General features: G+C 39.9%; 1 protein-coding gene across 3 annotated transcripts in view; it reads right to left on the reverse strand.

The window, feature by feature from the left end:
* ST3GAL3 (ST3 beta-galactoside alpha-2,3-sialyltransferase 3) overlaps positions 1-13,017 on the reverse strand; it is a 227,828-nt gene that overhangs the window by 79,404 nt on the left and 135,407 nt on the right. The window contains exon 2 of one of the 3 annotated variants that reach the window (XM_081223895.1): positions 9,115-9,283. The exons of the other annotated variants lie outside the window; for them this stretch is intronic. Within the exon in view, the coding sequence (XP_081080021.1) occupies positions 9,115-9,242 (128 nt within the window). The 5' untranslated portion in view covers positions 9,243-9,283. The remainder of the gene's footprint in view (positions 1-9,114; positions 9,284-13,017) is intronic. 3 annotated transcript variants of the gene reach the window in all.

Here is a 13,017-nt window from a genome sequence, read left to right on the forward strand (position 1 = left end):
CAGCCACTCTGCTCTTTGATCAGTGATTCTGGAGCTGATATTACTGCAGTTTATCTTTGTCTCCAGGGCCTTGTAATTTACTTCATTTTGTCTGGGAGGATGCTCTCTAGTAAGCTCTTGCAAACGCTTTAGCCTGAGCTGTATATGCAATTCTCACCGAGACTTTCCACCAGGAATCTCTTGCAACTGCTCCAATTCAATTTTGTTTCTACATTTTATTAAAACACACACACACACACACACACACACACATACACACACACACACACTGGACATAATTATCTAATATAACTTTACAATAATCCTTTAAGGAGTACAGCCCTTAGACCTAGGCATGTGGAGCTAAAAGAGTCCAAGAGAAACATGGTTGGAAGATGTGCTATTCTATGTTTACACTATAGAATTTCAAATGATAAATTTTGGTAGGGATTGCACTGACTCTGTACGTTGTTTTAGATACTATAAACATTTTAACAATATTAATTCTTCCAATCCATGAGTACAAAATATATTCCATTTATTTGTGTCTTCTTCATTACTTTCATCAGTGTCTTATAGTTTCAGTGTAAAAAGCCTTTCGCCTCCTAATCTAAATTTATTACAAGGTATTTTATTCTTTTTGATGCAATTGTAAATGGGATTGTTTTCTTAATTTCTCTTTCTGATAGTTCATTATTAGTGTATAGAAACACAACTGATTTTAGTATATTGATTTTGTATCTTACAACTTTATTGAATTTTTAAAAATCATTCTAACAGGTTTTTTTTTTTTGGTGGAATCTTTAGGATTTTTATATATAATATTGTCACCTCTAAATACAGACAGTTTTACTTTTTCCTTTCCAAATTGGATGCCTTTTGTTTCTTTTCTTTCTTAATTGCTTTGGCTAGGACTTCTGGTACTACAATGAATAAAAGTGGTGAGAGTGGCCATCTTTGTCTTGTTCCTGATCTTAGAGGAAAGACTCAGCTTTTTTACCATTGAGTATGACGTTATCTGTGGGTTTATCATATATGGCCTTTATTATGTTGAGGTACATTTCCTTTATACCCACTTTGTTGAGAATTTTTATTATGAATGGATGTTGAATTTTGTCACATGCTTATCTTGTATCTACTGAGATGATCATATGATTTTTTTCTCTTCATTTTATTAATGTGGTTTATCACACTGATTGATCTATGGATGTTGCACCATCCTTGCATCCCAGGAATAAATCTCACTTGATCACAGTGTATGTTGAATTTTAATGTATTGTTGAATTCTGTTTGCTAAAATTTTGTTGAGGATTTTTGCATCTGTGTTCATCAAAGATATTGGCCTGTAATTTTCTTTTCTTGTAGTGCCTTTGTCTGGTTTTGGTATCAGGATAACGCTGGCCTCATAAAATGAGTTTGGAAGTGTTCCCTCCTCTTCTATGTTTTGGAAAAATTTGAGAAGGATTGGTATTTTTTTCTTTAAATGTTTGGTAGAATTCACTAGCCATCTGGTCCTGGGCTTTTGTTTGTTGGGAGGTTTCTGACTACTGATTCAATCTCCTTACTAGTAATTGGTCTGTTTGGATTTTTATTTCTTCATGATTCAGTCTTGGTAGTTTCAAATGGTAAATTTAACATGACCACAAACTAATTACAGTTCACATTTCCCCTTCATACTCTGGGTAAGACTTGCATTTGTGGTCATTGTCAGCAAAGCACAGTCACAACCTTTCAGAGTCACTGGAAGCCAGTATTCGTGGGCAGCATGAAGGATAAGGATAGTGTGGCATCAAGAGTAATGATGTAGGAATATTACTCAGCCATAAAAAGAAACGAAATCGAGTTATCTGTAGTGAGGTGGATGGACCTAGAGACTGTCATACAGAGTGAAGTAAGTCAGAAACAGAAAAACAAATACCATATGCTAACACATATATGGAATCTTAAAAAAAAAAAAAGGTTCGGAACAATCTAGGGGCAGGACAAGAATAAAGACGCAGACATAGAGAATGGACTTGAGGACATGGGGAGGGGGAAAGGTAAGCTGGGACGAAGTGAGAGAGTGGCATGGACATATATACACTACCAAATGTAAAATAGATAGCTAGTGGGAAGCAGCTGCATAGCACAGGGAGATCAGCTCAGTGCTTTGTGACCATCTAGAGGGGTGGGATAGGGAGGGTGGGAGGGAGAAGAAAGAGGGAGGAGATATGGGGATGTATGTATATGTATAGCTGATTCACTTTGTTATACAGCAGGAACTAACACACCATTGTAAAGCAATTATACTCCAATAAAGATGCTAAAAAAAAAAAAAGAGTAATGATGTAACCAGCATGAAATAAAGGGTACTAGAGAACTGAAGAGACAAGAAGATCTATATTGTTTCTATAAAACAGGTTCCAGAAAGCCATGGTACTGTAAATAATAACAGTACTGCTACCTTTTTCTTATGGTGGGAGATGTGAAATTAGCCAGGAATGATACACCTGACAATAAAAAAAACATGATGAGATGGTTCCTGAATCTAAAGAGAAAGAAGGGGTATCTGGATACTCTGAAGAAACTTCATGTGCACTGATTGGATAATATACACATACATAAGTATCTCTTCTTTCCCTATTGTTCTAAATCCTCATTAATAAATCATTACATCTCACATGGACCCATCAACTTATTTATACAGCAGAGACCTTATAAAAATATTAGCCAGGACTCCGCACACCCTTGGAGCAGCCCTACTCTGGGGTAAGTATTATTATCATTTTTGACAAGAGAAACTGACTCAAACCCATCCTTTATTCTCACCAAAGCCTTTGCTTTCTTTGGTAGAAAGAAGAGTGGGCTTAAAGGTAAAAAGACTGGAGTTTAAGCAACTAGCTCTTCCACTTACTAGTTGTGTAACCTCAGGCATGAGATAATCGGTTCTCTTAACTCTTAAAATAGCTATAATAAATACAGGACTGGTGGGAAGATCAAATGATTTCCTGCAACAATGTAGGTCAGAACATTCTTTGAAAGGTTATACAAATGTCAGTAACTATTCCTACTGTTTTAATGTTTGACTTCCGTTGTTTCTACTTCTAGACCACCTGAATTATCATCATAATTTCACTCATATTTTTTAATTAATTAATTTTTATTTTTGGCTGCACTGGGTCTTCGTTGCTGCACACAGGCTTTCTCTAGTTGCAGCGAGCAGGGTCTACTCTTCATTGTGGTGCGTGGGCTTCTTGTTCTGGTGGCTTCTCTTGTTGTGGAACATGGGCTCTAGGCGCGTGGGTTTCAGTAGTTGTGGCATACAGGCTCAGTAGTTGGGGCTTGCGCGCTCTAGAGCACAGGCTCAGTAGTTGTGGCGCACAGGCTTTGTTGTTCCGCAGCATGTGGGACCTTCCTGGTCCAGGGCCCGAACCCGTGTCCCCTGCATTGGCAGGCGGATTCTTAACCTCTGCGCTACCAGGGAAGTCCCCGTTTCACTAATTTAATGAGGAAAAAACCTGTTTTTTAAATTTTTCTTACTTGGATTATTCTGTCCAACTCACTTGCCTGTCTCCAAACTTCTGCCCTATCGGCAGGAAGATCAGGAGACTCCTGGGAACAGAGAAGGAGGGTCGCTGAAATGAAGCCAACATCTCATATACAGGGACTTGTCTTCAACTGGCATGCCAGTGCGTAACTGAGCTCAGTGGAAAGGCTAAATAAATCTCATAAGATCTGTAGCATAGTATTTACTGATCTCTTTACTGTCTCCGTAGTTTTTCCTTTTCCACAATGTCATACAGTTGAAACCATATAGTATGTAGACTTTTCAGACTGGCTTCTTTCATTTAGCAACATGTATCTAAGGTTCCTCCATGCCTGTTCATGGCTTGACAGTGCATTTCTTTTTAGAGCCAAATAATACTCCATTGTCTGGATGTACTACAGTTTGTTTATCCATTCACCTAATGAAGGACATCTCGGTTGCTTCCAGTTGTTGGCGATTATGATTTTTTAAAGATAATTAAACCAAAAGGCCCTTACTACTGTATAAGCCAGAGCAATGTGCAACATTTGGGCCATACTGTGCCACTGTGTGCAGTTTTGTATAGACATAAGTTTTCAGCTCAATTGGGTAAATACCTACAACAGTAATTGCTAAATCATGTGGTCAGACTATGTTTAGCTTTTTAATATGTTGCCAAAATGGCTGAACGATTCTGCATTCCTGCCAACAATGAATGAGACTTCCTGTTGCTCCACATCCTTGCCAGCATTTGTTGTGTCAGTATTTTGTATTTTAGCCATTCTAATAGGTGTGGTGATATTTTATTCTTGTTTTAATCTGCATTTCCCTAATGACACATGAGATATGGGCATCTTTTCATATGCTTATTTGCCATCTGTATATATCTTGTCAGATGAGGTGTCTGTTAAAGTCTTTGGCCTATTTTTAACTGGGTGGGTTGTTTTTCTTATTGCTGAGTTTTAAGAGTTCTTTGTATATTTTGAATGAAAGTCTTTTAAAAATCAAACGTGTTTTGCAAGTATTTTTTTCTGGTTTGTGGCTTGTTTTTTCATTATTTTATCAGTGTCTTTCACAGAACAAAAGATTTTAATTTTAGTAAGTCAAGTTATTGATTTTTTCTTTCATGAATTGTACTCTTGGTTTTGTATCTAAAAACTCACTGCCAAATCCAAGTTCACACAGATTTTCTCCTGTTATATTCTAGAAGTTTTGTGTTTTACATTTAGGTCTATTAGATTCCATTTTGAGTCAATTCTCATGAAAAGTGTAAGGTGAAAGTTTTAGTTTCTACATATGGATGTCCAATTGTTCTAGCATCACTCGTCGAACAGATGATCCTTTTTTTCTGTTGAATTGCCTTTGCTCCTTTGTCAAGGATCAATTGACTATATTGGTGTATTTCTATTTCTGGACTCTCTATTCTGTTCCATTGTCTGTTTGTCTGTTCTTTTGCCAATACCATGCTGTCCTAATTACTGTAGCTTTATCTTAAGTCTAATGTCATGTAGCATCAGTCCTTCAACTTTGTTCTTCTTTATCAGTATTATGTGGACTATTCTCAGTTGTTTGCCTTTCCATATAAACTTTAAAATAAGTTTGTTGATATCCACAAAATAATTTGCTGGGATTTTAACTGAGATTACGTTGAATCTATAGATCAAGTTAGGAGGAACTGACATTTAAACAATATTGAATCTTTCTATCCATGAACATGGAATAGCTCTCAATTTATCTAGATTTCTCTGATCAGAGTCTTGTAATTATATATATAAATTTATATATATCAATATATTTAGATTTATACCTAAGTATTTCATTTTGTGTGTGATTAATATAAATGATATTATGTTTTTAATTTCATATTCCAATTGTTCATTTCTGGTATATAGGAAAGCAACTGACTTTTGTATTTTAACCTTGTATCCTGGAACCGTGCTATAACTGCTGGTTAGTTCCAGTTTTCTGCCAGTTTTCTGGGATTTTCTAGAGTCAATCATGTCATCTGTGAACAAAGACAGTTTTATTCCTTCCTTCCTAATATCTATGCCTTTTATTTCCTTTACTGTTATTATTGAATTAGCTAGACCTTTCAGTATACGCTGAATAGGAGTAGTAAAAAGGGACATTCTTGCCTTTTCCCAAACTTAGGGGGAAAGCATCTAGTTTCTCATCATCAAGCATGATGTTAGGTGTAGATTTTTTTTTTTTTTTCGCGGTATGCGGGCCTCTCACTGCTGTGGCCTCTCCCACTGCAGAGCACAGGCCCCGGACGCACAGCCTCAGTGGCCATGGCTCACGGGCCCAGCTGCTCCGCGGCATGTGGGATCTTCCCGGCTCAGGGCGCTAACCCGTGTCCCCTGCATCGGCAGGTGGACTATCAACCACTGCACCACCAGGGAAGCCCTAGGTGTAGATTTTTTGTAGATGTTCTTTATCTTATTGAGCAAGTTTCTTTCCATTCCTATTTTGCTGAGAGTTTTTCCTAAAATCACGATTGGATGTTGGATTGTATCAAGTGCTTTTCTGCACCTTATAGATACGATCATATGATTTTTCTTCTTTAGCCTGTTGATGTGATGCAATACAGTAATTGATTTTCTAATGTTGAACCAACCTTGCATATCTGGAATAAATCCCACTTCATTTAGGTGTGTGGTTCTTTTTGTACATCATTGGATTAAATATGCTAATATTTTGTTGAGAATTTTTGCATTATGTTCATGAGAGATATTGGTCTGTAATTTTCTTATAATGTCTTTATCTGGTTTTAGTTTTAGGGTAATGCTGGCTTCACAGAACAAGTTAGAAAGTGTTCCCTCTGCTTCTATTTTCTGGAAGAGATTGTAATTGGTATCGTCTTTTCCTTAAATGTCTGATAGAAGTCACCAGTGAAACCATCTGAGCCTGGTGTTTTCTGGAAGGTTACTAATTATTGATTCAATTTTCTTGGTAGATATAGGTCTCTTCAGATGATCTGTTTCTTCTTGTATGAGTTTTGGTAGTTTGTGTGTTCCAAGGAATTGGTCTGTTGCATCTAAGTTATCAAATTTGTGGGCACAGAGTTGCTCATAATATTCCTTTATTATGCTTTTAATATCCATGGGATCAGTAGTGATGATCCTTCTTTCATTTCTGATATTAGTAATCTGTGTCTTCTCTCTTTTTTTTTTGGCTAGCCTGGCTAGAGGTTTACTGCTTTTATTAATATTGCAAAAAAATCTGCTTTCGGTTTTATTGATTTTCTCTACTGACTTCTGCTCTTTGTTTCTTTTCTTTTCTTTTTTTTTGCGGTATGCGGGCCTCTCACTTGTGGCCTCTCCTGTTGCGGAGCACAGGCTCTGGACGCGCAGGCTCAGCGGCCATGGCTCACAGGCCTAGCTGCTCCACGGCATGTGGGATTTTCCCGGACCAGGGCACGAACCCGTGTCCCCTGCATCGGCAGGCGGACTCTCAACCACTGCACCACCAGGGAAGCCCTCTTTTTTTAAAATTAATTTATTTATGGCTGCGTTGGGTCTTCGTTGCTGAGGGTGGGGTTTCTCTAGTTGCGGTGAGCAGGGTCTACTCTTTGTTGCAGTATGCAGATTTCTCATTGCAGTGGCATCTCTTGTTGCAGAGTACCAGCCCTAGAGTGCGCAGGCTTCAGTAGTTGCAGCACGTGGGCTCAGTAGTTGTGGCTCATGGGCACTAGAGTGTGGGCTCAGTAGTTGTGGTGCACGGGCTTAGTTGCTCTGCGGCATGTGGGATCTTCCTGGACCAGGCCTTGAACCCGTGTCCCCTGCATTGGCAGGCGGATTCTTAACCACTGCGCCACCAGGGAAGTCCCCCTGCTCTTTGTTTCTATGAAGGTCTCCTAAGTCTTATTTCCCTTTCCACTTCTGCTCCTCTCCAACCCATCTACCTTCCCACAGCCTTCCTACAAGTCAAAACTAATGCTTTTCAACTGCTTACAATACTTCGATGGCACCTTTTGCCTTCAAGATGAAGCCCAAACTTCTTATTGTTATCTCTAAAGCCCTGCATGATTTGGTCTGCTCATTCCTCCAGACTTATCATGTCTCATCCTTAGACCTCTTGGAGCTTTGACAGCATAGAAAAGAGACAGATATTAAGTTTTTACACAAATATTTATTCCAAGTATAGATAATGAAGAACTATTTAAATAGGCCAATAGAATTTACAGGAAACTCTTCAATTGATTCAGATTTTAAAAGACCATGAAGAAAAAAACTAGAGAAAGGAAGGAATAAAACTGTCTTTGTTCACAGATGACATGATTGACTATGTAGAAAATCCCAGAGAACTGGCAGAAAACTCCTGGAACTAACCAGCAGTTATAGCACGGTTCCAGGATACAAGGTTAAAATACAAAAGTCAGTTGCTTTCCTATATACCAGCAATGAACAATTGGAATATGAAATTATTCTTAGTTCCCCGATGAGGAATCGAAACCACGCCCCCTGCAGTGGAAGTGCGGACCACCAGGGAAGTCCCGAAAGTTTTTTTTTTTTTAACTACAGAAAAGAAGGCACATCCAGATATATTTTTTCATTTTAAAGGTATATAAGGACAATACAGAAAAGGTAAACTCAAAAGGAAAAAAGTACTCACAATCCAACTGTCCTAACATAACTACTACTACATTCTGCAGTAATTATTATATTCAAACTATATTCAAATATGGTTATAGTGATAGGCTTGAAGGCTATACCCTGGTTCTCAACCCTGGCATGTTAGGCATGAGCTACAAAGTAGGAATTTGGCTTTTGGCATATGGTAGGTGCTCAATAAACATTTTCCCCACTGGGAAAAGTTCCCCATGCAGCCATAGGGAACTTGACAGGCTGTTCTGGAAATAGTAAGCTATGCCTCAGGGTATATTTTAGACTGTCCCATGTTTATAGGTCTTTCACAATTGGCTTGATTTTCACAAGCCGTTGGGGGTTAAAAGTTGTTAGTTTTGGCTCCTATATCCTTGTCTTCACAAGGAATTCCTTATGAAATGAGACTGAGCATTAACACCTCCATGCTCTTGCCCATATGGCAACCATAAAACATCCTACTGTGGCAGCAGACGAGAGCTTTCCCAGCACACGGAGCACCCACCTACACCCAGCTGAAACAGATGACACCACCATTTAATTAAGTCAGCTTCCAGAAGGCTGACATCAGCTCAGGAAAAACACACCTGGACACCAGGGTCTGGCACCTTCAAGACTCCAGATGGTTCCCGTCTCTGCTGGACTAATGGGCACATTCCCCGGCTCCAGTGTCATGTTCCTCACAACCAAGACTGAGATTTCCTTAGGGTTCTGTCTGAATGCTCTGCCTCCAGATACAGGCAGGGCGAACTCCCTCTCTTCCACTGAGTCTTTGCTCACATCTACCTTTCATTGAGGCTTGCCCTAACCGTCCCATTTAAACTTGCAATCTCTTCTCCAGCATTCCCTTGTCCTGCTCTATTTTCTTTCATAGCACTCATCACCTTCCAAGACACTGAAAACGTTACTTGTTTATCACACTTTTTGTTTACTGAACACCTTGTTCACTGGTATATCCTCAGAGCATAGAACCTGACACATAGTAGTTGCTCAAGAAAGCTGTTGAATGAATGAGGAAGCGCTTACCTCGATGTCTGGGCAGCAGACGGTAGCCCTGAGCCTTTCCCTAGGACCCTCCACTTTAAACAGCAGACTCCTTTTTGGGAAGCCAGAGCCTCTCCAGGGACCAGACTTGAACCCTCTGGAGGCATCATCCAATTGGGCTGCAGCTGACTGCACTGAGCAGCCTGAGTGCCTACCCCCCAGGGAACACAAGGTTAATTCTTGGACAACTTTGAGGCCAACAAAACCCAACACGCCAGCCTCACATCCTGGTTATTCACTCCCTCAATGACATCCTCATCAGTTTTCTCATGCTCAAGTCACTGCTGTCTGCTTCTTCTTCATGGTTCAATCTCCCACTTCTCTCCCACCTCACCATATTCTAACTTTCCACTGTCTTCCGTGAAGCCTTGACTTCTTCAATGAATGTTCCTTCCATCTTCTAATTTCATAGAAACCTGGGTCTTCACTGAAAACACCATTTCCTCTACAGCCCTATGTGATGGAGGCTGCTCTTTCTTCTATATCCCATGCATCTGAAGGTCCCTCATATCCTCTTTGTACTGCATTTATGCTTCTGAGTCACCAGTATGTCACCTTACTTAAAAAAAAAAAAGAAAACCTGTTCATTGCTCATGCTATCCAGAAATACTACCTCCTACCCTCCCTTGCTGTTCTCATTTACTCTCTCCCCCTTCATTAAGACTTCAGCTCACAAGACATCCTTTCCAATCAAGCTTACAAGGCTGTTCATATGGCTTAAAATTTTCACGGTTTTATCCCAATTACAAAGCACATAGTTGGTACTCACGAAATATCTGCTAAATGAATGAGTTGAAGAAATGAAATCTGGGGCATGAAGCAGGAGGCAAGCTGAGGTTCAGGTCTGATTTTGGGGCTATAGCCTTCCCAGTTTACCAGACACCAATAAGGGTAAATGGATAGGTTGAATCTCATACTTGGGCAATTATCATGATCCCACTTTATAGTAAGAAACTGAGCAATAACAGTTAAATAACTCACTCGAGATTATAGCTAGTAAGATGTGGAACTGGGCTTTAAAAATCAACATCTGACTCCACAGCCCACATTTTTAAAATAAATTTATTTATTTTATTTTTATTTTTGGCTGTGTTGGGTCTTCGTTGTTGTGCGCAGAAGCAATGCTTCTCTAGATGTGGCGAATGGGGGCTACTCTTCATTGTGGTGCATGTTGCAGTGGCTTCTGTTGTTGCAGTTCACAGGCTCTAGGCACGCGGGCTTCACTAGTTGTGGCACGTGGGCTCAGGAGCTGTGGCTCGTGGGCTCTAGAGCACAGACTCAGTAGTTGTGGCGCAGGGGCTTAGTTGCCCTGCGCCATGTGGGAATCTTCCAAGACCAGGGCTCGAACCCGTGTCCCCTGCATTGGCAGGCAGATTCTTAACCACTGTGCCACCAGGGAAGCCCAGCACAGCCCACATTTTTAACCTCCAAAAAATACTGCCCTCCTGAACAATACAGTTTGCAGTTAAAAGACAAGGTTTTGGGGCTTCCCTGGTGGCACAGTGGTTGACAGTCCGCCTGCTGATGCAGGGGACACGGGTTTGTGCCCCGGTCCGGGAGGATCCCACATGCCGCAGAGCGGCTGGGCCCATGAGCCATGGCCGCTGAGCCTGCGCGTCCGGAGCCTGTGCTCCGCAACGGGAGAGGCCACAACAGTGAGAGGCCCCGCGTACTGCAAAAAAAAAAAAAAAAAAAAAGACAAGGTTTTGTACAGCTCACTGCATATAAGTATTTTGAATAATCTTCACAGCACTGACAAGTGATTCTGTTGTGAAGACACAAGTAGCAGGGAAATCTCAAAGGAAATAGAAACGATTTATTCCATAAAGACATAATTAAAAGAATATAATGAAGACCAAAAAAATCCAAGAAATCTATTTCCAGGTTTTCGGAGTATCATTGGATATAGAGATATTTTAAGTGTATTTCTATAAACAGTTGACCCTTGGACAACAACATGATTAAGGGCACTGACGCTGCATGCAGTCAAAAATCCGCATATAACTTATAGTCAGCCCTCCATATATGCAGTTCTTCCATAACCATGATTCTGCATGCTCAGATGTAACCAATCATGGATCATGTAGTACTCTAGTGTGTACTGTTGAAAAAAATCCACATATAAGTGGATGCACTGCAGTTCAAATGTTCAAGGGTCAACTGTAATAGGTTCTTAAGAATAGAAAACATCTGGGGTGGGGAGGCCATTCCCATGCAGATATATCTGCTGCATTCTCAGTGAAGGGCCAGCTAAGTATGATTTGTGAGCCAAATCTGACCCACTATCTGTTTTGTGTACGGTCGGTGAGTTTAGAATGTCTTTCACATTTTTTTTTTTTTTTTTTTTTTTTGTGGTATGTGGGCCTCTCACTGTTGTGGCCTCTCCCGTTGCGGAGCACAGGCTCCGGACACGCAGGCTCAACGGCCATGGCTCATGGGCCCAGCCGCTCCGCGGCATGTGGGATCTTCCCGGACCGGGGCACGAACCCGTGTCCCCTGCATCGGCAGGAGGACTCTCAACCACTGCGCCACCAGGGAAGCCCGTCTTTTACATTTTAATGGTTGGTTTAAAAATTAGAAGAATAATATTTAATGACATAAAAATTATATGAAATTAAAATTTCAGTGTCCATAAACAAGGTTTTGTTGGAATATAGCTAGAGCCATACTCATTGGTCTATGTGTTCTCTATGGCTGCGTTCATGTTATAGCAGCAGAGATGAGTAGTTGTGACAGAGACAACAAAACCCCCCAAACTCAGAAATATTGACCATTTGACTCTACAAAAAGAGCTGGCCAACCTTGTTATAGGTCATTTCTTCTGACTTAACTTCCAGTTCACTGATTCTGTCCTCAGTTGTATCTAATCTGTTGCTAAATCCTTCTACTGAATTTTTAATTTTGGTCACTGTATTTTTCAATTCTATAAGTTTTGTTTTTCCAATCTAATGTTTTGCTTTCTATAGTTCCCTTTTACATGTGTAGAGTTCAATATTATCTTCATTTCCTTAAAGAGTATATTTAATTGCTTTATTTTTTAGTTTTTCGAATATTTGAACTTTATTTTATTTATTTTTTTATACAGCAGGTTCTTATTAAATATCCATTTTATACATATTAGTGTATATATGTCAATCCCAGTCTCGAAATTCATCACACCACCATCACCCACCCACACCACTTTCCCCCCTTGGTGTCCATATGTTTGTTCTCCACAACTGTGTCTCAATTTCTGCCCTGCAAACTGGTTCATCTGTACCATTTTTCTAGGTTCCACATATATACGTTAATATATGATATTTGTTTTTCTCTTTCTGACTTAATTCACTCTGTATGACAGTCTCTAGATCCATCCACGTCTCTACAAATGACCCAGTTTCATTCCTTTTTATGGCTGAGTAATATTCCACTGTATGTATGTACCACATCTTCTTTATCCATTCGTCTGTCAATGGGCATTTAGGTTACTTCCATGAACTGGCTATTGTAAATAGTGCTGCAGTGAACATTGGGGTGCATGTGTCTTTTTGAATTATGGTTCTCTCTGGGTATATGCCCAGTAGTGGGATTGCTGGGTCATATGGTACTTCTATTTTTAGGTTTGAAGGAACCTCCATACTGTTCTCCATGGTGGCTGTATCAATTTACATTCCCACCAACAGTGCAAGAGGGTTCCCTTTTCTCCACACCCTCTCTAGCATTTGTTGTTTGTATATTTTCTGATGATGCCCATTCTAACTAGTGTGAGGTGATGCCTCAGTGTAGTTTTGATTTGCATTTCTCTAATAACTAGTGATGTTGAGCAGCTTTTCAGGTGCTTCTTGGTCATCTTTAGGTCTTCTTTGGAGCAATGTCTATTTAGGTCTTCTGCCCATTTTTTGATTG

The sequence above is a fragment of the Mesoplodon bidens genome, assembly GCF_964165515.1.
Source record: "Mesoplodon bidens genome assembly, chromosome: 2".
In the NCBI taxonomy this organism is placed as follows: domain Eukaryota; kingdom Metazoa; phylum Chordata; class Mammalia; order Artiodactyla; family Ziphiidae; genus Mesoplodon; species Mesoplodon bidens.